The sequence below is a fragment of the Vanacampus margaritifer genome, chromosome 8 (assembly GCF_051991255.1).
Source record: "Vanacampus margaritifer isolate UIUO_Vmar chromosome 8, RoL_Vmar_1.0, whole genome shotgun sequence".
Classification (NCBI taxonomy): domain Eukaryota; kingdom Metazoa; phylum Chordata; class Actinopteri; order Syngnathiformes; family Syngnathidae; genus Vanacampus; species Vanacampus margaritifer.
The window spans coordinates 9,126,577-9,154,221 of NC_135439.1; the positions used below are offsets into that span (position 1 = coordinate 9,126,577).

Below are 27,645 nucleotides of genomic sequence, written 5' to 3' on the forward strand. Positions count from 1 at the left end.
TGAGGTCAACATCCTCACCTCCTCCATTCTTGTAGCAGAGGTATGGAAACCTCCAGACGTTGCCCAGCCCGATGATTTCTCCGGCCACGGACAGGAAAAACTCGATCTTGTTGCTCCACTGGCCTCTCTCGTAGTACTCCCTCTTGTCCAGGCTGGAGCTGGAGTCGTCCGTGTCCCTGCCGTCCTCCGGCTTGCCGTTTATAACCGGCTCGCTCTTCTCGGCTGTCATGGTTGCGCAGAATCTCCAGCGGCCGAAATGAGGAACTTTCGCTTCAAATGCAGCAGCACGGCCCTCCGCCCTGAATAAAACAGCGACGGCGGGGAAGTGGAGCGTGCCATTTCATTAACAATTAATTTCTCTTTCGCTTATGAAAGAATAGAATCAAAAGGAAATAGCAAAATTGGAATAATTCCGAGTCATGGACAGGTGAGGAAAAAAAAAAGTTGAAACGTACTTACCAATTAGACTCCTAAATGCAACAGTGGCAACACTCCGTTCGGCTCTCTCAATAATGACACCTTGGCAAATCGTAGGGGAAAGAAGAGCGACTTGCGATTTGAAATTTCTGCTCTCCAAAAGATTCCCAGACGTGCTTGGTCTGTGTTGCGCACCGGGCGATGGACGGTGTGCGTCTGCGCTCCTGCTATCCAAGCGCGCCGCTCTCAAGCGCCTCCACTTGGACTAAAGCCACATGGTGGGAGGGAGGTGAAGGCAAGGCACATGATGGGACACGGAGGAGCGCTGGCATCATGCAGGTGAAAGGATAACAGGATACGATATAACAGCGACTTGTGGCTAACACAGTGCTTCTCTATTTTTTTTCACGCCCCCCGCCCCCCCAAGCAAGAAGAAAATATATAAATAGTCAAATTGTTGTAAGTACACCTCTGCAGAGTAGCTAATACACCTTGCGCACTCTCTGACAATAAGAGCATTACTGCCACCTACTGCAGTGGATGTGCAATTACACTTTATTGTAATACAGGAAAAAATAAAAAAGTTCCCTGGGGTCACCCCCCGGGGTCCCCCCCCCCCTATTTGAGAAGGACTGGGCTAATCCAACCTCAAAATTCCGACACCCAAAGGAAAATATGAAAATGACATGAATACAAAATATGTAGCAGCACGGTGGCTGACTGGTTAGCACGTCCGCCTCCCAGTGCAGAGGACGTGAGATCGAGTCCGGGCTTCGGCCTTCCTGGGTGGAGTTTGCATGTTCTCCCCGTGCTTGCGTGGGTTTTCACCGGGTACTCCGGTTTCCTCCCACATTCCAAAAACATGCATGGCAGGTTAATTGAACACTCCAAATTGTCCCTAGGTGTGAATGTGAGTGTGGTTGTTCGTCTCTGTGTGCCCTGCGATTGGCTGGCAACCAGTTCAGGGTGTACCCCGCCTACTGCCCGAAGCCAGCTGGGATAGGCTCCAGCACCCCCGCGACCCTTGTGAGGAAAAAGCGGCCAAGAAAATGGATGGATGGATGGACAAAATATGTACCTGAGAATTTGGTCTTTCATCTGGTACAAGTTTGTATGATGTAATGATTCCAAGTAATATATATATAAAAGTATCAAAAGTGTGACACCAAGCCCTGGTCTCCCTGTGTCACAGTCAACTATTCCAGCCAAACACAATCATTCTCAGGCCATGTGCTGACATCAGGCATGATTTTGGGTTGAACTTTTAAGGCATACTTAGTTTCGGTGGGTATTATATATTTTTTTTTACGCGCAATTAATGATCGGCCCTTACTTTCCAGTTGCAATGCAGCAGACATGTCAAAATTTAGCAGTAATAAATTTAATAATAATGCATATATTTGTGGAGATTGGGTTCAAGTTGTATTACAATTTTAAAAATGTTGCAGAATTTCACAAGTTACTACATGTTAAAGATTAGAAGGCTTTTCATATGAAATGAAAAATGCACTGAGCTGTCACCAATGTCTTACAAATGCAATTATGCCATCTAGTGGCAGAAAAATGACCTCAACAGAAATCAATATCACACTTTTGAACTAAATTTGAACTAAATTTTATGAATTATTATGAAAGTACTGTTTCAATGACTAGACATATTTCTATTAGTTTAACATTTTATTGCCACTTTTTTGTTAAGAGTATGAAAACAAGATATATTATTATACATTTTAGTGTACATTTAGAACAGATATAAAATTTGTGATTAATCGCGAGTTAACTATTGAAGTCATGCGATTAATTGCGATTAAAAATTTGACACCTCTGTATATAAAAAAACAAAAACAAATGTGACTTGTGAACGTCAAAACAAATACCAGCCCAATTTTCTAAGACGTTTAAAGAATTCTCAGTCCCGCAAAAGTGACATGAGCTTAGCATTAAGCCGCATTCATGAAAACCCCAGCAGCACAAAACAAGTTAAGACTTCTCTCTTTGTACCTGGCCTAGTTGGAGACAGTGACCCCCGGTTTGATTTTGTCAATTGATGTCAACAGTCTTGTTCGCTCTCTCTTTTTCAGCCTTGCTCGCAGCATACCAACTCACTTCCCTTTGTCTCCCGCAGCAGTCACCGTCAGCTCCAGCATACCAATAGACTCTTTTGTTAAAAGAAAAGACAAAAAAAGCAAAAATAAGAACACGGGATTGTCTTTGTCGGCAGCTCATGATAAATGATCAGCCTGTCATAAAGTCCCGTCTCGCACGCTGCTCGGCGGAACAACAGTTTGCTCTGCGGGGATTGAAAGCTTTAAAAAAGCTGGTCGGTTGTTTTGTTCATACACAAGACGATTCGCCGGGTTTCCAGGCGTGATATGCTCGCAGCGCAAGGAACTCCCCTAACTCTAAAAGCTTGACCCAGTCTCTAAGAATCCCTTCACGCTAGGGTCACTCGTCATTAGAAGCTGGGAGGAAGCGGCCTGCATAAAAATGATGGCCACCCAAAGTGGCTGGCAAACACCGTGTGTGCTTTTCAGCCAGAGTCAAGTCCTTTATTTATGTTGTGAGCTGCGCAACATTATCCAAGTGGGAATGCTTCGTTTAGGAGGCGGAGAAATTTGGACCGGTGCGTTTGCAGATGCAAGGTTTGCCTCATATACACCTGAGAGGAAATATTCAACTGTGAATGCGCCGTGAAGGAAACCAGAAGGGACTGGCAAAAAATGTGAGTAATTGACACCCACAAAAATTTGGGGAAAACAGACCTAAGAATGTTGATATTATATTAATACTTTGTTTATAGGCCACGCCTCCCGGCTGACGTACGATACGCCATAATGTAATTCACTTCCGGTTTCCGTCTTGTTAGCTGTAGCATAGTGAATAAAATAAAACATTTACAAAATGTTGCTGTTCAAAGTTGCATACTTTCGACTTTAATAGCGAAAAGTGTACTCAAGCACTTAATTCCGGGATTTCATTATTGTCAATCTTAGCTTAGCGATTAGCAAGGCTTCTCCGTCTTTCCTTGTCATCGCTTTGTGAGAATGACGCTTGCCAGAAGTGTAGCTTCTTCGCCGCCGCAAAGGCGATGATTACTCACTTAAGAGCAACTTCACAAGTTTGTGGTTCGCCGAATTAGTAGCCAGTCGAACCTTGTTGCTAGCTGGCTGGCGGGAGCGACTCGTGTGCGTCCAGCGCAGCAAAGACTTATGGGATGATGTCGGCAGTTGATTCTCAGCAAAATGCTAATTTTGCCTAACAAACTAGCTGTGATGCGGAACCGCTTATTTTGAGCCATGCATTGCCTTTGTTTGTAAATAGCAAGCTGCTCTGTTGAACCCGTGAGGGAATTACAGTAAAAGTCTAAATCTTACACCCAAAGTTTCTAAAACAAGTAAAAAAAAAATTAATCTATAGCAACCTGGTAGAAATTAGCTATAGCATGAAAGTTCCACAGAGAACTATGCTATAGCTCGGTGGTTAACAACTAGCAACATGCTAGCTAGCATATTGCAACAACTCAGAAGCTATACTTAAGCTAACATAATTTGTAGTTAACTTTCTTAAATTTGGACAGGTGAATTTTAGACACCTTTTTATACATGGTATAAGTGTGTTTTAATTTAAATTTTTGTCTGAAACTAGATTTTAAACTTGATTCGGTCAAAGCATTTTAGAGCGCTAGCCTTGTAGATGTTTGAAATTTCTTTGTTTGCAGAAAAAAAAGAGAATAGAAATGTAAATGAGTGGACTGAATGGGAATTGTTTTTTCAGGGAATAAAAAAGACAAACCTTGAATTGCTGTTTAAATAAACAAGGAGGCACAGCGGACACAACCACTGCGTTTGAGAGGCGAAAGCTTCATTTTAAACTGTATACTTTTTATTTTTTGAATCATTCAAATTTGGCAACATTTGTTCAGAACTCTCTTCTCTGTTATAGTGTCAGATTTATGTTTATTCTCAGTTTAATATACAGCAATAAGGGATAGTGTTTGTAATTAGTATATACTAAAAAGTATGTTTAGTAGCTATGATTATTATTATGGTCAGCCAATCCTTTTATTGAAAAATGAAAACAGTATTATGGTAATATATTTTTAAACAAAACAAAACAGGGAACACACTGAGCAAATGACCCAAAAAGAAATGTAAACAAACAACTTTTTTTTTCACCCACTACAGCACCATCTGCTGGATCTAGTATGGAATTGCTCCATTTTGCCCCCTAATGCAAAAATCTCTTTCCCACACAAACAGATCCGTATCGCCAACATTTTAAAAATATATGTAAAGTTATGTATGTCGTTACTGATGCCATTTTGCATGGACTAATAATCACTGATATCTAATTTTGGCGATTTGTGGTTTATTTGGAATTGAGCCAACGACTTCAATTACCTCACAAAAAAAAAAACTGTCATTACTTCAACCAAGTGTATAAAGACCAAAAAAAAAAGATTTTCCCCAAATCTTCACATCGACTACAATTTTCCTGAATGATTCGGCACCGCTTAAACATGCGTCACTTGGCGGAGAATGCTTTCGAGGGACAAGCCTGCACCAACAAAAGCAAAGCGTGAAGCAGGAGGGGAAGAAAAGTGGGAAGGCACACAACACAAAGCAGATGCCAAACTCAGGTTCAACAAACTTGTCACTTGCCACTATATTTCTTCTATTCACTTTTACAATTTAAAAACATACTGTTTATCTTTTCTTTTATTCGATGTCGATTCATCTATCAGCAAATGCATTTTAGGTTATAAACTACTCTTCTGGTCAGAAGTGCTCTCTATCTTTATTACTGCCATCCAATATTTCATCCTCACACACAGATAACATATTGATCAGTCTGGGGTGAGATGACACATCATCAACTTCAACCCCCATAAATTCCCCGATTGCCGGTTGACACCTCCGCCTCGGAAGGTGCCAATCAAAACTGAGCATTATTAATCGTTGAGATTGGTGGACTTTTTTTGAGGCCACGGGGGCAACACTGGGTCACAGATGCCCCCTAGGGGCGAGTGCATGTCACTGCAACCCATCACAATCACCCAATTGTTCTCGCCTTACATGACCCTTTGCGAACAAATGAAAACATCATAAATGTAATTTTAAGTTACATATACAAAGTTGCTGCAATGTATATGAGTCAAATGCATAAAACAGTTTTTTAACTAATGTGCAATGCAGTTATTATCAACACAACACAACACACATCCATACCAACCGCCCAAAAAAAAGGAGACCCCCCCCCCCCCCCCCACACACACACACACCTCTAAAACACACCACCAATGTTGGCCCATTGTAAAGAGCTGTCAGTTACGGCCGCCTGCTTTTGGGCCCAAAGGAAAGCAGCAGGATTCAACTTGGGGGCCCTCTGAAGGGTTTTTCTTCCTGGAAAAGGGCCCTCGCTCATGGACTTGAATGCACTCGGACGCTAATCTTCCGAGCTGTGGGAGCCCACTCTATATTCACATGCCGTGCCGAGATACCCCCCGAGCAGGCGCGGCTACGCATGCTGATGCTATACCGTGTTATACACGTGCTTGATGCCAACATGGCGAGTGGAATTTGGGGATTTGGAACTTTTTGTGCAATTGTTACACTGCCCCCAAGTGGCCAACAGGGAAATGACAAAAACACCTGGCAGTCTTATTGGTAAGGTCAAGGTCAACAAGGTCTAGCAAGACAAAAGATGGCAAAGACATAACATATGGAGTAAAACAAACACAACTCGGAAAATAATGACCTCAGCTTGTTCTTCAGTGTTAGCGTCGACGGTCAAAGTTGAACCGCAAAAAGGTGAAAACTCAATGTCCATCAAACTCCATCGAGTCACATCTCATATTGAAGGGCTTGATGAGAACTTTCCAAAGCTACACTTGCTTGATCAATACGTAATCATTACGATGAACAATTGAGGAAACATTGTTTTTACTGCTGAAATTAACCTAAGCGGACACTTAATTAATAAAATCGCAAACAACTCCCATCAAGTCACATTTCATATTAAAAGGTTTGATGAAGACCTTCATGATATGTAAATATTTTTGCCAATATGTCATCATCACGATGAAAAATTGAGCCAAGATTGTATTTCGCCCCTGAAAATGTCAGCCATGTCAAAACTAAACATGCAACAAATCCTAACAAGTCACGCCTCATATTAAAGGGCTGTGTTATGATTTTTCCAGATATGTGAATATTCTATAAATATCCACATTATGTTGAGCAGTTGAGGAAACAAAAACATGATTCTTAAAGTCGAAAATGTCATAAAGGTCCGCTTAACAGTCAAAACTCAAATTCCATAGAGTCGTACCTCATATTAAAAGGTTTGGTGAGGACTTTCCAGATATATAAAAATGTTTTTAAGTTGTCATCATGACTAAGAATTGAGGAAAGACATGTATTTCACCTTTGAAAAAGACTGAAATGTCCACTTAAGAAGTTCAAGTTCAACACGGGTTACTTATTTGAGAGCGTCCACCATTAAAAATATCCTAAATATACCTTTGTATATGTTGAAATAAGTCCAAAGCAATCTCAACTGCATTCATCACAAATTATTTCTATACAGTACAGGGTCTGTAATAGTGGGCTACTGCCCTCTAGTGGACATGAACTATACATTACCAGTTACACAACCAACAAAGAAAAGCGATATATAAATCTGATGTTTTATTATTATTATTATTATTAACATATTATTAACAACTATTATTAACAACTCTGTTCTCTGGAGATGACCCGACAGGCTCACACACAGTGCAGGCCCATCAAACCAGCTCAGCAGGTGTGTGTGTGTGTGTGTGTGTGTGTGCATTGCATACTGCCACATCTGCAACGTGAAGAACGGCAAAAGCAAAGAAGATTAAGTCGACAACTCCTCCTCTTCAAATCAATCCTCTTTCAAACCACACATCAGCAACGTTCAGTCCTCAGGAGTCCTCTGTATATTTAAAGTGTTGTATCCAGGCGGAATATTACTTTTTTTTTCAAATCATAAAAGAAAAAAGGAAAAAGAGGGTTTGGTTCTATAGCGCCCCCTGTTGCCTTGGTAAAAACATCACAGCCTGAACTGGTTTACGAGCACTTTTTCGACTGTCGGCTTAGTCCCTGTCAGTCAGTAATCACAAATAAAATAAAATAAATATTTAAAGTTAATTGAATATAAATTAAAATTCTCAAGGAAAAATATAAATTCAATTAAAAATGGTAAAGTGATTTGCTGGTGTTGATGGTGAGGTTGATAAAAAAAACATCGACCGTGACCCTTGTGGGGAGAAGCGTAGCGTTTGGGGATATAGCACCCCCTGCTGACTTGGCATAAACTTTACAGCTTAGGTATGCGTTTACTAGTTTGCCTTATGATGCCTGCAATCGGACACAAAACAAATATTAACATAAGATATATATAAAAAAAAATGCATTAAATAAAGATAATAAAGAATATAAAATAACCCAAAATTAGGTCTGGAAAAATCTGCAAGATGCTTTTTTTTTTTTTTTTTTTTTTTTAAAGTCAAAGTATATTTCGATTAATTGTTCATGTATCAAATTAGTTGACATGCATCATATTAATTAAATTCTGGCAAATGTTACCTCTCTAGACAGAAAGTTGTAGAAACACTGGTTTATGGTTCACTCACATCTCTATAATATGTAGAAAACCAATACAAAAGCAATGAATCTGCGATACAGCAAAAGTGCAACGAATCAAACGAGGACATGTGACACGGGGCCAGGACACACCATGCTGGGTCATGCTGCTCTGGGAGGTTTATTTAGTGATTTTCCATTTTTTTTTTTTTAATTATGTTTTTTTTTTTTCCACTTGCGCTCTTCTCTTGTCAAGGAGTGTGAGGAGTAGGACAGTCAAGCAGCAAGAGTCACAGTTGATTATCATCATTATGAGCATCCTCCCCCGAAGTAACAGAATCATTTGTCATCATCATCATCATCATAGAAGTTTTCCTCAAGCTAGAAAAATTAGTTTACATCACATCGTTTAACTGATTTTGGAGAGCACAAACATTCCAGCAACATACTCTAGGATTTAGGGTGGGTAACAATCAGGGAGGGGGGAAAAAAAGCATGACTTTTTGCATAGTATTAAATGAACAAAGACATTGAGTTCTTTATTTACAATTATTGTATAGATTTAGAAAAAAAAATTGATATTGTTTAAAAACAAGATGAACACTTAAATCACTTACCCAATAAATGGCTAAGCATGTACGCCAAAAGGTTAGTTAGCTTGTTGGCATGTCTCTTTTTCTTGGTTCCACAAACTGCATGCTGCTAAATACAGTACATCGAGGCAGGTGAGAGAGTATATTGCAAGAAGTTTCATTGTTATCATCAGCGGTGGCGTCGGGGTTGGGGTGAAAATAGCGTGGAAATCACAATTTGAGTTGAATTTCAATACTGGTGCATCATGGGAGACGTTGCCAAATTATTTACAGTGGAACCTCCAAAGAATGTCCAAAACGTGAAAGTTTAAATTAATTGACATGACTCAGTAAGTCTTAGCAGACTATCCACCTCTTATGGGGGGGGGGGGGGGGGTGGTTAGCCAAAAACGATACATAAGACTAGCAAACAGAAGTGAGTTGAGTTGATTCAAAAGCGAATGAATTGTGAATTAGCAACATCTAGTTAGCTACATCACATGGTTTGATTGTATATATATAAAAAATAGCCTTCATATAAATAACATTTAGTGTTATAGTTTTACGAATGAGTCATGCTACCAATGTAGCAGCAATGGCTAACGTTGGCTTGTGTAAAGCTAGGTTAGTATTGCTAGCACTGTTATTTGGTTCAAACTGGATGTGTTTTTGTGTTCGAGAATTGTGCTCGTGCACATTAATGAGTGTTGTGGAAACTCCAAACTCTCACATAAAGTAAAGCAGAAGTTTCATACTGAAAAACTACAATTAACTCATTTTCACAGGAGCGCTATTGTGGTTAGCATGTTTGCCTCACAGTTTGAGGTTCCAGATTAGAATTTTGGGCTCAGGACTTCCAGCAAGTTTCTCTCTGTGCTTCCTCCAAAAGTATTCAAGATCAATTATGTTATGTGTGAATATGCGTGTGAATAGTAATTGTCTCAATGTGATTGACAGGCGACCAATCCAGGGTGTACCCCACATTTTAGTGTTAAATAGCACAAGGCTTTTCGATAATTCTAACGATGCTTACAACATGCCACAAGGTCAAAGAATTACTCCCCCAAAACACCTGTCCATTTCCTTTCAAACCCTTTTCACACTGCACTTAGCAGGGAATGGAGCATTGCTGGGCGGCACATAACGGCAAAAGGACTTGTTCTATTTGAGCGTGGAGATGAGCTGGCGGAGTAGCACACTGACTACGTGCAGTGTGAAAAGGGCTTCAGCCTTCAAAAGGGTGAGTGGTTTTACTGTATTTTAGTTTTATTCTGTAACTTTTCTTCTTGTTTGACAGCTAAGCGTTGGCACTTTCATTATTTCCTATGAGGGGAAATGCCTTTGGAGGTTCCACTGTATTTTCCATTGAGAGTTAGAAATGTTATTTATTTATTTTATTGTATCGCTGCATGTGCCTTGGTTATTGTAATTACAGACAAGTAATCAAATAAACAAACAAGTATTTTGATTCTCGGTCAACTTCACTATTTTCCGACAGGCCTGAGCTGATTGGTAAAGCTTGTGCACCCTCTCCACACGGGACCAGACGAGAGGATCGGAGCAAACGAGATGAGACAGCTTGGATAGTAGATCGTAATACTAGAGCGCACTTATTTAGTAGAAAAAAATGGTTATGGTTTGCATAATGAGCCTATAGAACACGCCGCGCTTGCCAGTGTCTTGAGTGAGTAATAGAAAGAGTACAGGCTTGTTTAAAGTGGCCTTTTCCTTCTGAGTGCAATTTGTTGTTTTTTTTCGTGTGTAACTTTCCCTCTGCTGATCGTGTGGATCGGTCAAAGCACAATAAATATTACAACTATAAGTGAGCACAGCTGAGATGCTAGAGACTGTATATTCCGTGACGGCAGGAAGACAAGCTCGGTTAAAACACACAAAAAGCACATCTAGATTTTACACCACGTAAGTTGTCATTCATAACCAAATAGTGCAGAAAAAGAGTCTTTTTTTCTTCTTTTTTTTTTAGATATATGTATATATGTATATGTATATAGAAAAAGAGCCAAAGCAACATTCCATTTTTGTGTCGTCGTTTCCCCCGGAGATGTTTAAAAATGGCCTACAGCGCTGTGAGGCTGTTTGTGGAGGAAAATCAATTCAAATTTAAAATTGATTTTTTTTTTTAAAGACACTCAAAAGGCAAGATTTTAAACAAATAATAACAATAATAAAAAGATTTCTGTCTGTGAAAAAACAAAAAAACGAATGGACTTGTTAGCAATTTACACATGAAACTCAACATGAAATTCCGTAGGCTAACATAAGTAGACCAACAATTATTATTTTTTTTAAATCGTAACTCATTCACTGCCATTGATAGATGTCAAAAATTCATTTGAACTATTTCTATTAGTTTAACATTTTTTTCCCACTTTTGTTAACAAGAGTATGAAAACCTAGAATTAGTTTTATTGTACATTTAGAAGAGATATCAAATTTGTGATTAATCGTGAGTTAACTAGTGAAGTCATGCGATTAATTACGATTAAAAATTTTAATCGCCTGATGCCCCTAATTTTAAATAATTTTTTCTCTTTTTTTATCGCATCAGGCAATTACATTTTTAATTGTAATTAATTGCATGACTTCAATAGTTAACTCACGATTAATCACAAATTTTATATCTGTTCTAAATGTACAATAATTTTTTTTTAGGTTTTCATACTCTTGTTAAAAAAAGTGGGGAAAAAAATGTTAAACTAATAGTAATAGTTTGAATTATTTTTTGACGTTTATAGCCGTCAATGGCAGTGAATGAGTTAAGAACCCATGAGCAAATGACACAGGAAATCTGCCATTTTGGTTTGAAGCGACCATTTGAGGGGCATTTTAGCAAATTAAGATCAACTATTCCTTCAAATTTGGTCCGATTACTACTAAATTTGAACCAAGCCGTCTGGAGTACTGTTTGATGCTAAATTTGGAAGCTTTTGAGTTTTCACCATGACATGTGGGCGGAACAAGGCAAAACAAAGCTCTTATCATTCAGCTGCACATGCTCGGGTTTGACAAAATCCAGCCCCTAAAGCTAGTTTGACTTAGCAGCATGAAATTTTGTAGGCGTCCCTAAAACAAGTAGACCCACAAAAAAGTCATGGCCAGGAAGACACAAGTCGTCTGCCATTTTGGCTTGAAATGACTATTCTGATTGTTCACATATTTAAACCAAGACATTAGTGAGCAAAATTTGGAGAAATTTGAGCTCCACGAGATCAAGGTTGTCAAAAATAAATTCCCTGAAGGCAGTTTAACTTAGCAACGTAAAATTTGGCATGAGCAGACCTACAAAAAAAGTCTCAAGAAGCCATGCCCCAAAAATACAAGTCAGCCATTTTGGTTTGAAGCGACCATTTTATGGTCATTTTCATTGGTCCATCAAAGACAACTCCTCAAAATTTTGCCTGATTGCTCCCAAATATGAAATTAAGTATCTAAAGCCAGTTTTACTTAACATGAAATTTGGTAGGCATATCTATCATGAGAAGACCCACAAAAAAAGTCTGAAAAGGCTTTGCTGCCATTTTGGCCATTTCAAGGTCACTTTCTTAAAAAAAACAAAACGTATTTTTAGAAATGTTGTCCGATTGTTACCTAATTTAAATACACAATAAATGGTGATTATTTTTAGTTTGACACTGCGTTTGGTCGGAGCTTGACAGAAAAGTTGGAACACGCAAAACACTAGTTTATTAAAGACCAAACTAGTAGTTTAATGAGTATGGGTTAAACCTTCTACCTTTAACTAATAAATAAAATGTAGTGCAACCAAATCTTTTTTGTTTTTGTTTAAAATTGGCCTACAGCGCTGTTGTGGATGTTGTTCTCTCTGACAGAGGGAATGCATTGAAATTTATCAGGATTTGACAATAATAATTTTTTAAAAAACAATATATCCAAATGACATTGTTGAAAATGATTCCTGTGATGTCAAAATATATTACTTCGCTAATGTCACTCAAGCAGTTCATTTTTTATGGTCCTGATATTAACCTTTAAAATGGGAAAAAAAACAACAACACAATTTTATATTATATATAAAAAGGAAGAAGTAGCAGTGAAAGAAAGTTAGCGAATGATATAATTATTCCCCCTGTCCCCGTGGATGCCTTTTCTTTAGAAAACAAAAAATACAAATAAAAACAAAGGCAACTCCATCCCGACAATCAAAGAATAATACTAAGATTCCACATTTACTACCATTATAGTTTGGTTTCTTTTTGTTTGTTTATCTTCTAAAAATATCTACAATATTTCACAAGATAGCAGGCAAATTCCAGCACATTTTTTTTTTCAATTTTTCCCCTCTGTTTTTTTCTTTCTCCCCATTTAGTTTTAATCCTCCGCAATAGTAATAACACACTGTCTGAGCTCCGGCATCCCTTCTTCTAGAAACCAGGAAGTATATCTCTAAGTGGTTTGTAAACAAATTACATTCTCTTTTAAGACATAAATAAGTCAAAAGTACTTTCGAGCCATTCGAAGCAGGAACAAGGCAACATGCCGACAAACAAAGATAAAACTCTCTCTACTGTAAATATATTTATATGTGTTCATATTTATAGAATATAATCCCGTAAATGCTCGTAAATTGCAGTCGTATTATTTTTGCGCTCCTCTTTTTATTTTTTGGGCAGGTGGTGGGGCGGAGGTGCAAAGCTGCTGTGCAAGTTGAGCCCTGGCACCCGGTCACATGATCAAATGTCATGTGATCATGCCACGCAGAAGGAGAAGGAGGAGGAGGAGGAGGAGGAGGAAGCTGTCCTTACGTCCACCGCAAAATAATCCAAACAGGAGGGGCGGGGGTGGAACCCTTTTAAATAAAACTCGGGCCAATGTACATTCATGCAGGAGCGACAATAATAATGTAACAATAATATTAATCAGAATATAATTACGAGGAGAGGAGGGGTTCCAGTGTTTGTTTTCCTCCTCCTCCTCCTCCTCCTCCTCGTCAGTTTGCTCCTCCACAACCACAAAATGCAAGATGGCTGTGTCGCTTTTTCTTAATCTTTCTTTTTCTCTTTTTGTAATCGTATGTACCGGTTGGTTGAGGAGGTGAAGGTTCCGAAACCGGGAGGTTAGAGGCTGGTCTCCAAGCTGTGCAAAGGGCTGGCGGGGCTGGACGAGGCCGCCGATTTACTGGTGTCGATGGTGAGGTTGATGCCGCTGTCGATGGCGTTGTTGTTCTTGTTGGGCGACGACGGCTGGCTGGAGTACTTCCCCCTCCGGCGAGCCGCGTCGTCGTCCGTGTCGTCGATGAGCGGGATGTTGGGCGTGGAGTCCTCTATCCTAAACTCGGGCTGCGTCATGAAGTTGTGGATGGAGGTGCGGGAGTCGGGCTTCTCCAGGCCTTCGTAGAGGGAGCTGCGGAATGCGTTCACCACGCGGATCTGCCGGGGGGGGAGAAGAGGAGAGCACAGGTGGGGATTAGGAGGGGGCGGGATGGCGGGGAGGAGGAGGAGGAGGGACCCCCTCATGGTTGAGGTCGGACAACAGGAAGCTGCCCCATTGGTGTCGAGTAAAATGTCGTTACTGACACTGAATGCACCAAAGCGGTACATTCGTGGATCGATCATTGTCAATTTTGCCGTTCAGGTCCTTGTTTGAGAACAAGTTCAACATGTGTGTTTAAAAGTTTAGAAAGGGTCAAATTAAATTCTTGGTACTGGGACAAAAAAAAATGTTCCAATCAGATTATATTCAACACTGCAGGTTCCGCATCAATGCTAACCAGACGCATATTCTTTTGATCTTGATAAATAGTTCCTGCGGTACAAAAACCAGAGGCGGCAAATCCAGGTCAAGAAAGGAAAATCCCTGCCACCGTTTGGCTTTAGCCTCGGCTGCTAATCAGCTAGCTCCCATGGTGCTCGTTTACTTGCGAGGGAACTAGTAGCCAGAGCCGTATGTAGAGACTCGGGATTTCAGCAGGGTAACAAGATGGCGCTGTGATTGGTCAACTGCTGGTCACATGACATATGGACGCCATCTTGTTACCCTGCCAAAGTCTCTCTCTGTACTGCTCTGCTAGGAGCTAGCAAGCTATCTAGCTAGCACCAGGTGTTAAAGCCAAACTGTGGCAGGGATTTTACTTTCTGGACCTGGATTTGCCACCTCTGGTTTTTGTACTGCAGAAACTATTTATCAAGATCAAAAACACACGGCTGGTCTTCTTCAAAAATGATCCTAAGGTATGATGCCAAATTTCTGCAAAAGTAACCAGACACATATTCTTTTGACCTTGATAATAGTTCATGCAGTACAAAAACCAGAGGTGGCAAATCCAGGTCCAGAAAGTAAAAACCCTGCTACCGTTTGGCTCTAGCCTTAGGTGCTAGTTAGCTAGCTCCCTTGCTAGCTTCCATGGTGCTCGTTTATCTGCTAAGGAGCTAGTAGCTTCCTAGCTAGCTAGCACCAGCGGCTAAAGCCAAACTGTGGCAGTGCTTTTACTTCCTGGACCTGGATTTGCCACGTCTGACAAAAACACACCAGTGGTCTTTTTCAAAAATTATCCCAAGGTATTATGCCAAATATCCTTCAAGGATTATCATTTAGTTTGATGTAAATATAAACTTTCTGGTCTCTTCAAAGCGGACATAAAAAATCAAAATAAAAGGCTAATATGGCGGCTCACACTTTGCGTCATGTCAACTTCCTCCATCGGCGCTTGTTAATAAGAAGGCCGTGCGAGAAGAGGGTTTTGCTTTCACAACATTACCATACATTTCACTCAAGTTGGGGGCGTGCACTAAAGGAAAACTGTGAGGAACAAAAAACAACAACAAAAGAAAGCAACACAAATGCCTGTTATAAGTATACGCTTTTTAGTCCAATGTGCTGTATACCTAGAAACAAGCCACGTTAATCAACGCAATGCTCACAGGAGAAAACAAACGTGAAAAGAAATCAAAAAATATAAAAAAATGCATGGTCTTTGACCACTTTGTATCCCACCGGGCATCATCCTCCAGTTTTCAGTATTTCCAGTATTTTATTTTATTATTTTTACGTCTAGGCTGACTTTCTGGACAATCTAAACATGTTTCATAATTGTATTTTTTACAGATAATGTTCATTTTTGATAGATACCAAAATCTTTGCCTTTATAAGTGCATCACACTGACAGATGTTTCTAATACAGTTGACTCATACAACTCAATTTACTGAAAATAAGGGGGAGGGTGTTGAAAACTGACAATGCTGTTGCATAAGTGTGCACACCCTCTTAGAAATAGGGACGTGGCTGTACTTACACACATTTGAACTTGAGTTATATAGAAGTTGGCACACAATCGCTACCATTTACCCCAAATTTGGTCCCATTGTTCTAGTAGGCTTTTACTGCCATATTAAAGCACAAGCTGTTTTTCTTTTATATCCACTATATGTCTGATTCCAAAGTATGACATCACATCCAAATTTAAATCTCCTCTTCCAACAGTGAATACCCCCCCCCCCCCACAATAGTTACATTACATTAATTATATGACAGTGTCAATCAAACTTAGCATTATTACATTACTACTACAATACTATATACTGTAATCTCCCTTTTGCTTTCTAGCACCACCTGCATTCTACACAAATGCCATCTGTTCAAAGGAAACACATTAAAACATCTGTGGCAGCACCGGAGGGGCGACTATGGATCCATAGTCTGACACGGTGGGATACAATTCAGGAGAATATCACATGCAAGTTGGAGGAAATCTGGTGGACAAGGTCAGTAAGGAGGAAGGAGGTTAGATCTGAGCCATCCAATCAGGTGCTCTAAAAACAAACCAAAAAAAGTACAAGAGCCAACTCTGCTGGCTCAGCATCCACACACTCTGCGTGGGACACAAACATGTAGAGCACAGGGTGGTCCCAAACAAAAGATGGTTTGCGCACATACACAAGCAGTGCAGGAGTAGACGACTCACAACAACAAAAACAGCACGCGCGTGTTGTGAGACGATGAGCAAACGTCGTCACGTACTGTATGACGACAACAGGAAGTCAACACAACCCACATGCAACAAGACAAGTAGATACAAAACGCATGGATGGGAAGAATAGTTCATATATACTGTATATATATATATTTTTTTTAAACCGGGTCTGACGGCCTCAACTCCATGCATGGATTGGTAAACATTCAAGTAAGAGGTATTGAGGTAGATTTATGACTATAAAATGATTAAAAAAAAAAAAACGTTTTACTCTTGGGAGCTCCAACAAAATCCAATTTCAAAAGCAATAATTTATCACACTCCAGTTAATACACTTTAACATCTTAGATATTGAATAGTTTGCCCAAAAACCCATAAAAAGAACAAAATATTTTATTGCACTGTATTAAAATAACCATTTGTATTCACACAATACTTTTATAGTATCTTTTTAAATTGGGAAAAATATGTCTAAAGAAAATCGAATCCACCATAAAATATTTAAATGCACATTATTTTATTTTGATGTTTCAGTTGAGTTTTTAAATGAACGATAATAATAAAGATAGCACAGTAATACACTAACAGCAGGATTACCATTTTTTTTTAATGCCAGCCAATTTCTTTACATTTTAAAATAAGCTTTTACAATGTTACACATTTTAAAATGAGTTTCTCATTTAATTAAAATTTATTAAATGTGTGTTTATACATTATTTTTTTTATACCAATACAGTACAAGTATTACACAATTATATTCTAAAGCATCAAATAAAACTATAACGCATATTTAATAAATGTGTATCAGATTTAGATTATTTAAAATATTTACAAATTGAACGGTGACTTTAAACATTAAAAATATATTTCAAAAAGATAACGGTCACAGTTTCCAATTATAATTTGTTTTACAATTTAAAAATATTTATTATGCTAATGAAAGTATTAAATAGTAAAAATATATACTAATATCCGGCAAATATACTAAATCAATTTAAAAATAATAAATTATAATAATAATCCCCGAAAATGAGATCATGTGACACCGATGGAGTGTTCCAAAATAGCGGGAGGTTGAATTTGCCAATTGTCGCTCCGGCTGCAGTTGAAGTATAGTATGTGTTCGTAACCATGGCGACATAACACTCAATTTCACGACAACATGATGCAACAGAACGGGGGTGAATACATTTCATTTGAGAACATATGAGAAAATCAAAACCGTGTGTGAATGTCTATGAGAAAGGAATGCATTTTGGTTAGTAAAGTATCCTCTTTATAAAAACTATAATTAATTTGGACCCCAACTAACCCATTTCCAATGTGAGGATCAACAAGTCATGCTAATGCTTTTAGCATGCTATCATTAGCATGTTTTTTGGGTCACATATTGATACAAATCAAAATTTCTTGTCACCAAAAACAATGAAACTGAACACTCCACCTTTTTTTTAAAAGCACCGCCATCGAATAAATCTTCTCAATGCTAACATTTTTAGCATATTAGCAAGTTTTTTTTTGCCACCTAATGAGATTGAAATAAGACCAGGATCCTTAAATGAAGCAAACCACCGCAGCTCATACTTGAATGTTCACCATGGGTGGAATTAGTTTGAGTTAGCGTCCGTCAAGACACAAACGGGTCAGGTGGGATGCCAGAGATGAGGGTTAGTGGTCGAGTGGTGGGGGTTGTCGGTTTTATGGGGATATGAGCAGAGGGAGACAAACTCACAACCTGAAATGTCACGCCGTGGGTATCACCCTTAGTCCCGCGCTCCTAGCACTCTGAGGAAACAGACAACACATCGACCAATGAGAGGACAGTACACCCGAGCATGGGAGGAGATTTGAAATCCAGCGTGAACAGCAACGAGACAGAAATATGTAAACAAAAAAGCAGAAGAAAAGCAGAAAATTAAAAATAATGATTCAGAATCTCCAACCCCGCCAAAGAACTCTGATTGGTTTAAATTGTTGATAAAGTGGATCCTCCAAAGTGGAATTATTGTATTGTATTATGAAGAAAATATTAATCACAATAACTTTGGTAATAATTGAAATCACGATTAGGACAATCATTAGTTTTTTGGTACAGACCAAGAAAATGTAAAAAAAATATTAAGATAAATACATTTTTTTGAAACGCTATTATGCAAGTTCCTTTTGGAACAAACAAGATTTATTAAATTTGTCATTTTAAAATAGAAAAGGTGCAAATATATAAATATAAACAACTCAAAATTAGTATGAATAATCTTTTATTTTTGTTTACGACTATGCAGATTTTGTAATTGTGGAGTGTAATAATTTAAATTGTGATTGAATTTTGAGTAATTGCAAAGCCCTAAATTATTATTTGTAAAACCTTTATCAAAACTCATTTGCTCCCAAAAACGTATAAATACATTCTATTTTAAATGCTTGAATTATCCCAAAGACGTATTTATATGTTTTTTAAATGCTAGAGCATACAGAAGGCTTTGATGCAGCCTCTGAACTGCAGAGAACGGCTGAAGCAATGGTAGTTATTACAAAAACGGCCAGCAGGTGGCTGCAGAGTATAAGAGATCAACTAGGGCCATGTTGCAAACAAGCTGATTTCCCCACAGTTCTAAACACATATGTTAATAATGATGAAACTTAGCTATATTCTAATGCTAATTGCTGCAAAAATGGAAATAAATAGAAATATACTTTTTTCCTGATGAAAGAAGAGACTCTAATCTTTCTTTTGGTAGGTTCCATGTTTTTATAGCAATAGAACATAATATTCTGTGGGCCTCGCAAAATCAGTCAAAATCCGGGAGCGAAGGGGGTTGCTTCAGTGAAAATGGCTGGGAGTGAATGAGTTAACGATCCACGCATTCACACATTCCCTCATCGAGTGAGTCCCACTTGGGTTGATGCAGTAGTTAGCTATTTTGGGGTGTTTAAATTTAGCGTAGTACAAATGACCTCATCAACCTCATCTACTGTAGATCCAGTCTTCCACATCACGCACTCCTTTCAAGCGCCAGAGTTCACACACGACGACTTACAATATTTTGAAGCCTTTGAGAAAAATGTTCCCAGATTTTATTAAACGCTGTGCTGAAATTCTACTCTTAATTATTCAGATAATTAATCACACTTTAGGCTCATTAAGCACAAGTCTCAGTAGATTTATAGACACCTAGTTAGTTAGCAATAGAGCTGATATTTATTTGCAGTAATAGAGAAAATATTAGTGTAAAAATTTTAAACAAACGTATAAAAATTATAACAAAAATTGCAGGGAGCTTCCATGGTCATCAGCATGTGTTAAGCTAAATTAAAAACTAAGCAAGTAAATAGTTCACCAAAGTTTTCTACTGTAAAATGTTTTTCTTTTATGTATTTATTTATTTTTACTAAATAAAAAAATGTAGGGAGTTCCCAGTTTCAGCATCATTTTTCATTAAGTGGAAATTTAAATAAATCCATAAATAAAAAGTTCTCTGTATATCACAAGTTTTCTACCGTAAAAAAAGTTTTGTTTTATTTATCTACTTTTTAAAATTATATTTCTTAAATATTATTTTTAAAAATAAAAAATGTAGGAATTTCCCAGTGTCAGCATCATTTTTCATAAAGTGGAAATTTCAGTATTTCACTGAGCAACAAAGCATGCAAATATGGCTAATTTGGGGTTTTCGTCAGGGTTCCCTTCAAAAGATCTTCTGAGACAGACTTTTGACAAAATTGTCTGAATAGTAAAAACTGTCTGTGAACATCTTACAAATCCTGATGAAAACCCTCAATTCGCTACCTTCGCAAGCATTCCCGCTCAATGAGATTCAGATACATAAAAAGGCTGATGCCGATATTTGGCATTTTGACCGATAATCGGTCTATCCCTACACCTAGCACAACGTTAAGTGTTTTCAACTTTGGAGGCTCCACTACGTTTTCAACATTAACGGGGCTGACGTCCCTGAATGCGAGCAGACAGACAAGCAGACTGACAGAGTTCTGACTCACGGCCAGTAGACGGAGCAGCAGCAGCAGCAGCGCTTGTAGGAGAGGAAAGGGCATTGGACAAGGACACGTGACTAGGACTAGAAACATTGGTTACATCCTGGTTCTGGCTGGTGGTGGACGACTGGCGTCTCAGAGCTCCCGCCCCCTGAAAGGAGGTGCCACTCTTGAAGGTGTTGACTACTTCGATCTGCGGGGGAGGAGAGAGCGGGACAGGAGAGGACAAAAATGGCGGCTCGGGGTGAGCGCGGCGAGGCCAGGGACAACAACAAAGCACAAAATGTCCCGATTGTGACGAGACGAGGCTGAAGGTCAGGGTGTTGCATCATCTCGGCAAAATGCTTTCTGCTCACACTCATTGCTTCTCTGAATGACCTCTAAAACAAATCTATATTTGTTATAACTGTATTTGATTTATCAACCACAAATCTCCAATTGTATTTTTTAATTTTTTATTAATGTAACCAAATTAAGGGGAAAAAAACCTGAAAGGCTAGTAGCGAAGTATAAACCACAACAGTTACAATTATGTAATATAAGGCCTTAATAATGATTTCACTTAATTTTGGCCTCTCTAAAAAGTGTTTATTAAATGTTATTATTATTTAAAATTGGGATCTAGGGATTTTAAAACTGTCGCTGTCCAAAAAGTCAACCTGTGTCTGCAGCAGGGTTACTATAGATGTGGAATTTTCATTTTAGCTGGCATGTTCATTTTAGTTAGCTTTTATTTCATTTTGAGTTTTTTTTATTTTTTATTTAGTTAGTTTTAATTAGTTTTCAGGGTGGCTCTGTTAGTTTTTATTAGTTTTATTTATTTAAAAAATGCTTAGTTTCAGTATTAGTTTTATTACTTGTGCGCAATATTTAATAAACACCATGGTCAAATGAAAAAAGTAACTAATTTCTTACCGTATTTCAGGTGAGTTAAATAAATTAGCAGGCGAGCCGAGCCATTGGAGCCAAAAGTCAACCACGCAAAATGGTCGCCTCGGGGCAACGTCATCTGAAGGTGCTTTTTATTAGCTGCTGCTCGTTGACATCACTTCTGTGTGACACACGTTCAAACGTTCCGTATGCCGGTTAAATAAATCTACTTAAAAACACATTTAAGATCATCCCCAAAGGCTCGTGCTTTAAATTAATGACCAAAGACTAAAACGAAGGACATTTTCGCTATAATTATAGTTGGTTTTAGTTAGTTTTGTAAACATAAAATGTAGTTTATTTATTTTTATTTTTTTAAACATTTTCGTTTTATTTATTTATTTTAGTTTCTGTTAAACATTGTTGGCATGTATTATTATTATTATTTTTTTCTTTCTTTTTTTTCTGGAGAGCTCAGTATTGTTCATTTGGTAATTTTACTGATTTGACATGTCATCATCATTGCTCTCTCTTTTTTTATTTTAATTTTTTATTTTTTTATGTGGGTGAGTATGTGTATGTGCGTGCATGTGAGTGTGTGTGTATTCATTAGTTCACCTAAAATCTATTAAAAAATCCCATACCGTTCACCTAAACCGAACACTTCCAGCCAGAGTCGTGAGGCCGTCAGGAGACCCGAGGAAGGACCAAAGAAAGGAAAGTGAAATAATATTATTTTGCTTTTTAACGGCTTGTTTAAGTCTGATTGTACTGTGATTAATTTTTTAATGTTACACATTTATTTGAATGTGAGTGTTGAAAAGCAACACAGTTGAATTAATTGAATGTGCGTATACAAACACATTTTGAGCGTTTTTGCTTGATGAAGCCCCTGTAGGATGTCGACCTGCGTTAGTTACCATTGCGATGTGATAGCACCACCCTGAACCATCAGCAACACACAGTGAGATGAAACCATTCGGTACACAACAGTTGGATTGTATTGAATATCACAGTGATAACGGTCTGCAGAGCTCAGGGTCCAAGGACCATCTTCTTGGGGGTCCACCAGGGCCTTCATTACCGTACCCCGAGCGAGATCCGCGTGTCTGTGAACTTAACTCATCTTGAGAGCAAACATTTTCCGTTGCGGACGAGGGTCACAAAAGTTGAGTGTCATTCAGACTTCATAGGTGACGACGTCGTGTAGCTTAAAACTGCGATTGAGCGCCCCACCTGAGTCTGAATGCGGTTGAGTCCCCGGAACCAGAGGATCTGGCCTCTCCTCAGCTCCCGCTCCGCGTGGTCGATCTCCTCGTTGTCCTCGTTGACGTCCTCCTCCGGGAGTTCGTCCTTTTGGCTGAGCTGGCCGGCACGCCGCAGGAAGCGCAGCTTGCTGTTGGGTACTGTGGCGATCACCTGAGAACCGCACAGTGATTATTATTATTATTATTATTATTATTTTATTAGAGATAGGCCCATATGTTTGTTTTTTCCAGAGGCAATAACAAGGTCGATTATTAGTAGTCAAGGAGTCCAATAACCGATATTTGGAGACGACATTCATTTTCCCTATTCTTTGTTTCTTTGCATGTTTATTGACCCACTTTTCAGACGTTTCAAAATTTAGATTTATTTTTTATAATTTTTTTTAAATCTTGGACAATAGACATCCTTTCAAATTTCTAACTAAATGTTCAGGGAGCTCCCAAGTTTATCAGTACATCTTAAAAAGTTAAATGGCAACTCTCTATAGTTTTCCACAGTAAATATTTATTTTCCCGAAATTTAAAAATACCTGAAATCTTACTTTCACATTTCTTTGTTTTAATGTTGAACAAAAACAAAAAGGTTCAGAGGGCTCCCAAGGTCAGCAGCATCTCTCTAAATTTAACTGAAAACTTAAATAAATAGTTCCCTGAGATTAAAATGATTTTAGATTTATAGCCGGTCTATCCCGAGTTTATATTGTGTGTGTGCAAATAAATGTTAAATGCAACTAATAAACATGGTTTGATTGATATATTATCCTTGCTGATTTGCTTCGTACGGCATATTATATATATTGGGGGGAAAAGTCAATCATGTGAGAATAAATTCATGATATAAAAGGTAATATTTTTTGTGGGGCAAAGGACCTAATATTCTTTTCTTTTTTCTTTTTCTTTTTTAGATAATTTTGGGTCCTAATGATGAGCGTAAGATCACTTTTTGGGGGGGGATAGGTTTAGGCCTATGCTGTTTTCAAGTCATTGCATCAGAAATTATTTTAAAGTATTTTTTTTGTATGCTACTGAACTATATAAATATATAAATAAATATATATAATATATAAAGCCATATATTTTTTTAAGAATGAAGTTTAAATTCTTTGTGAAGTATTTAATATCAGTGCTGAAAAAATGTGTAATATAACAGTTCAAGTCATATTTTTCTGACAATTTATTTTAGAATTATATACAAAAAAAATTCAAAATAAAAATTCTTATTTTGAAAGAAAAAAGTACTCACAAGAATTAAGTAGTTTTGTTTTTAATTGTATTTCCGAGATAAAAAAAATACTGTAATAATATAGCAACATTAAACTTAAAAATTCATCAGAAGCTTATTCGACTAAAGTTGTACTTAAAGTCTTAACAATCCAACATTAAAAGTCCAAATTTTGTCTCAATATTATGACGCTCGCTTTGCATGTTCCCAAAACATATTTTCAACTGATATATCCAATGTGAGCTAAATACTGGACATGATCTGTGCTTTCCGAATTGATGCGCAGAAATTGTGACGGGTTTGTTGGGTTTATTCCTTACCTGCCCCCACACCAGCTCCCCCAAGCCGAGGAAAACGCACCACATCCACTTCTCCAGGTCCAGAGGTTGGCAGCTGAATGGCTTCCCTCCAAACTGTACAATTACGATCTAAACATAAAATTTAAAATAACAGGCATACAAAAGCACACGTTTCGAATTAGTACACTGTAAGTATAAATGAAATGATGTTGTTCAAAATAACCTAACAAACTCTACAGGCAGTTTTATTTGACTATCAAACAAGTAGCTTACCTGTACAGCGAAGGTGCCAAAAACGATGGAGCAGAAGATGGGGTTCCTAAAGATGCCGTCAAACACGTTGCGCTCGCCGTGTATCTTGCGAGCGTTGATCTCGTTAAAGAGTTGCATCATGACGAAGGTGTTGAAGATGATGGTGTAGTGCTCCGACGGGGGCGCGTGGAGGGGCGCGTTGCGGCCGCTGTCGATGTCGAAGATCTGCTCACCTGTGGAGCAAAGTCAAGTGTGAAGTCATGCAAACAAATGTAGTAGACTTTACTTTTTTTTTTTTGGAATTGCTAAGCGCGGTGTGAAAAAGTCTTTGGTTCATACCGACGAAGAGGAGGAGGAAGATGATGATGAGCTGATAGACTCCATGTCCCAGGATGTTCTTGGTCATGGTGCTGGAGATGAGAGGCTTGTTGCGTCCGTACGGCTTCCTCCTGAGCAGGGACTCGGTGGGCGGCTCGGTGGCGAGGGCCAGCGAGGCGAACGTGTCCATGATCAGGTTGACCCAAAGCATCTGCACCGCTTTCAGGGGCGAGTCCTGAGGAGCGCCAGAGGAACTTTAAACCATCAACACAAACATACTAACACAAGCTGCCTCGTCATGAGCAAAATGTCCCAATTGCTTTATGGTTACTTTTAATGCGGCTTCACTTTATTTGATCTTACGGAGCAGCCTGTGATATGCATTTATTTGTAGCTCAGTAACGGCTCCTTACATGTTATTCTCTTAAATATAAATTAGATTAAAATCTGCGATAAGATATCCATCTTGTTACACCTCAGACTGGTTGCAAGTCAATAACTGGACACAGATAAACAAACAATCACACTCACACACTTGTTAATGGACCTGTAATGGAAGGTAATAAAGAATACAGTCAGCTTTTTATAAAAGTGTACATTTTTGTACAATCTCATAAGAATAAAAATGTCATAATTTATGAGAGTAGAGTCAAATTTTTTGTTGTTTTTTTGGAAAAAGAAAATGTCATAGTAAACAGATTTTGTTGTTGTTGTAATCTTATGAAAATAACGTTTTACTTTTTTGAGGGGAAAAAGTCATTAGAAAGGATTCTTAGTCATTCTTTTGTCATAACCTTATTAATAAAGGTAGACTTTTTGAAAGAGAACCAGTTATAATCCTATAAAAAGTTTTATTTTTTTGTAAATAAAGTTTTGCTTTTTTCCCTAAGATGAAAAAAAATATCTATATAGTTATAATATTACAGGGCTAAATATTTTTTTTTTATTAGAAAATAATCATAGTAAACCATTTTTTTTTTTTGTTAAACCAGAAAAAATAAGGTATGACGTTTTGGAAGAAAAAGAGTCATTATCATATGAGAAGTTTTACTTGTTGAGAATATAGTTCCACTTTTTTTTTTTTTAACAAAGATAAAAGCTTGAATTTCCCAGTGAAAACCCTTCCACAATGTTACAGACATAAAACCACATTTTTGCATTACTCATAATTTCTTATTATTATTATTACTAGAATAAAGGCACAATTTTACAGGAACAATGTTAAATTGTTTGAAATAAAAAGTTCTACTTTTGAAAAGATAGATTCAATTAGGCTAAATACAGTATGCTAAATGTTACACATTTGCGGTTATGGTTAAAGAGGAGGAATGCAACACAAATTGCTTGACTTGCCTCATTTATTTAGGATTAACACCCACAAGTTGAGATGGGTTTGAGCGTTACATGTCCCCACGAGCTCCCTTATGCCGCCCAAAAATCAGGAGGAAAATACGCTATTTCAATTCAAACTTAATACGGACTGTCACCTTGCTTGTATGTTGTATGTTATCCAGGTACTCCAGCTTCTTCCCACATTCCAAAAACATGCATGTGAGGTTCATTGAAGACTCTTAATTGTTAGTAGGTGTGAATGTGAGTGTGAACGCTTGTTTATATGTGCTGCTGGCGACCGGTACAGACTGTACCATGCTTTTTACCCAATGTCAGCATGGATCGGCTCCAGCTCACTTGAGATCCGAACAAGGACAAGCGCTATAGAAAATGAATGGATAACTGAAGTGGAATAAAACTGCAATGCAGCATACTGACATCCAGTTACATCCTCACGCATGACAAGTACCTCATCCGTCCCGTACCTGAGTGATGCAGGCGCCCGTGAACGCCACGATGACGGCGACCACGTTGACGGTGAGCTGGAACTGGAGGAATTTGGAGATGCTGTCGTAGACGTTGCGGCCCCACATCACCGCCTTGACGATGCTGCTGAAGTTGTCGTCGGTCAGGATGATGTCGGACGCCTCCTTGGCCACGTCGGTGCCGGCGATGCCCTTGGGGAGAAGCGTGGGAATACCGTTTTACCATACGTCTATGACAGGGAAGTTCAAACTACTAATTGCAGCCTCTATTCCATTTTTGAAGTGGCCCGCATCTTACAAAAAGTAAATAGCAAATTATTAAAATAAAAGTAACATGGCTGGAAGTGTTCGGTTTAGGTGAACTGTATGGTATTTTTTAATAGGTTTTAGGTGAACTAATGAATACGCACACACTCGCACGCACGCACGCACATACACATACTCACCCACATACAAAATAAAAAATAAATTAAAAAAAGGGAGCAATGATGATGACATGTCAAATCGGTAAAATTACCGAATGAACAATACTGAGCTCTCCAGAAGAAAAAATTAATAAAATAAAATAAAAAAATAAAAGTAACATTTGACAAAGCTATTTAAATGTTAATAATCTGTTCCAGACTTCCTTACAAATCATCACAGTGTCACTTTGTATGACAAAATGGATTATGCCACAGACACAATAAATAGTTTAATAATCCACTGCAGTGATGGTGTGTGTCCTCTGTCCTCCACTAGGGGGAGCTCATCATCTTTACAGAGGCAACCCCACAGACCGCAGAGGTGAAGAAGATACATCTGCAGTTGTGAAGTGAGATCTATCTCAAGGGGAGAAATAGTTTTGGTTACCATGGCGAAGCCGACATCAGCCTTCTTCAGGGCCGGCCCGTCATTGGTCCCGTCGCCTGTCACCGCCACCACCTGCCTCTGCTCCACCATGGTGCTGTCAATAATGCCTGTCACACACACACGGCAACATGTTATTTGTGTGTACACAGTACACTAGAAAAGGGCAATTGGACCAAAAGAAAAAAGCTTTTCTTTTAAGTGCTGTA

General features: G+C 38.4%; 2 protein-coding genes across 10 annotated transcripts in view; both read right to left on the bottom strand.

Moving 5' to 3' along the window:
- The window catches only part of slc6a11b (solute carrier family 6 member 11b), a 30,215-nt gene extending 24,569 nt beyond the window's left edge, over nucleotides 1-5,646 (bottom strand). Inside the window, exons 1-2 of the mRNA XM_077573532.1 lie at nucleotides 460-5,646; nucleotides 19-299 (exon numbers count right to left, since the gene is read on the bottom strand). Of these exons, the coding sequence (XP_077429658.1) occupies nucleotides 19-229 (211 nt within the window). The 5' untranslated portion in view covers nucleotides 230-299; nucleotides 460-5,646. The remainder of the gene's footprint in view (nucleotides 1-18; nucleotides 300-459) is intronic.
- Nucleotides 5,647-8,162: 2,516 nt separating this feature from the next.
- The window catches only part of atp2b2 (ATPase plasma membrane Ca2+ transporting 2), a 98,893-nt gene continuing 79,410 nt past the window's right edge, over nucleotides 8,163-27,645 (bottom strand). For 6 of the 9 annotated variants that reach the window (XM_077573523.1, XM_077573521.1, XM_077573522.1 and 3 more), the window contains 7 exons: nucleotides 27,440-27,546; nucleotides 26,588-26,779; nucleotides 24,792-25,005; nucleotides 24,474-24,685; nucleotides 24,222-24,329; nucleotides 22,648-22,830; nucleotides 8,163-14,007 (listed from right to left, as the gene is read on the bottom strand). In XM_077573523.1, coding sequence (XP_077429649.1) covers nucleotides 13,696-14,007; nucleotides 22,648-22,830; nucleotides 24,222-24,329; nucleotides 24,474-24,685; nucleotides 24,792-25,005; nucleotides 26,588-26,779; nucleotides 27,440-27,546 — 1,328 coding nt within the window. In that variant the 3' untranslated portion in view covers nucleotides 8,163-13,695. Of the gene's footprint in view, nucleotides 14,008-18,283; nucleotides 18,334-20,547; nucleotides 20,735-22,647; nucleotides 22,831-24,221; nucleotides 24,330-24,473; nucleotides 24,686-24,791; nucleotides 25,006-26,587; nucleotides 26,780-27,439; nucleotides 27,547-27,645 lie in introns of all 9 variants that reach the window. The other 3 variants (XM_077573526.1, XM_077573529.1, XM_077573527.1) reach the window with 1 other exon arrangement.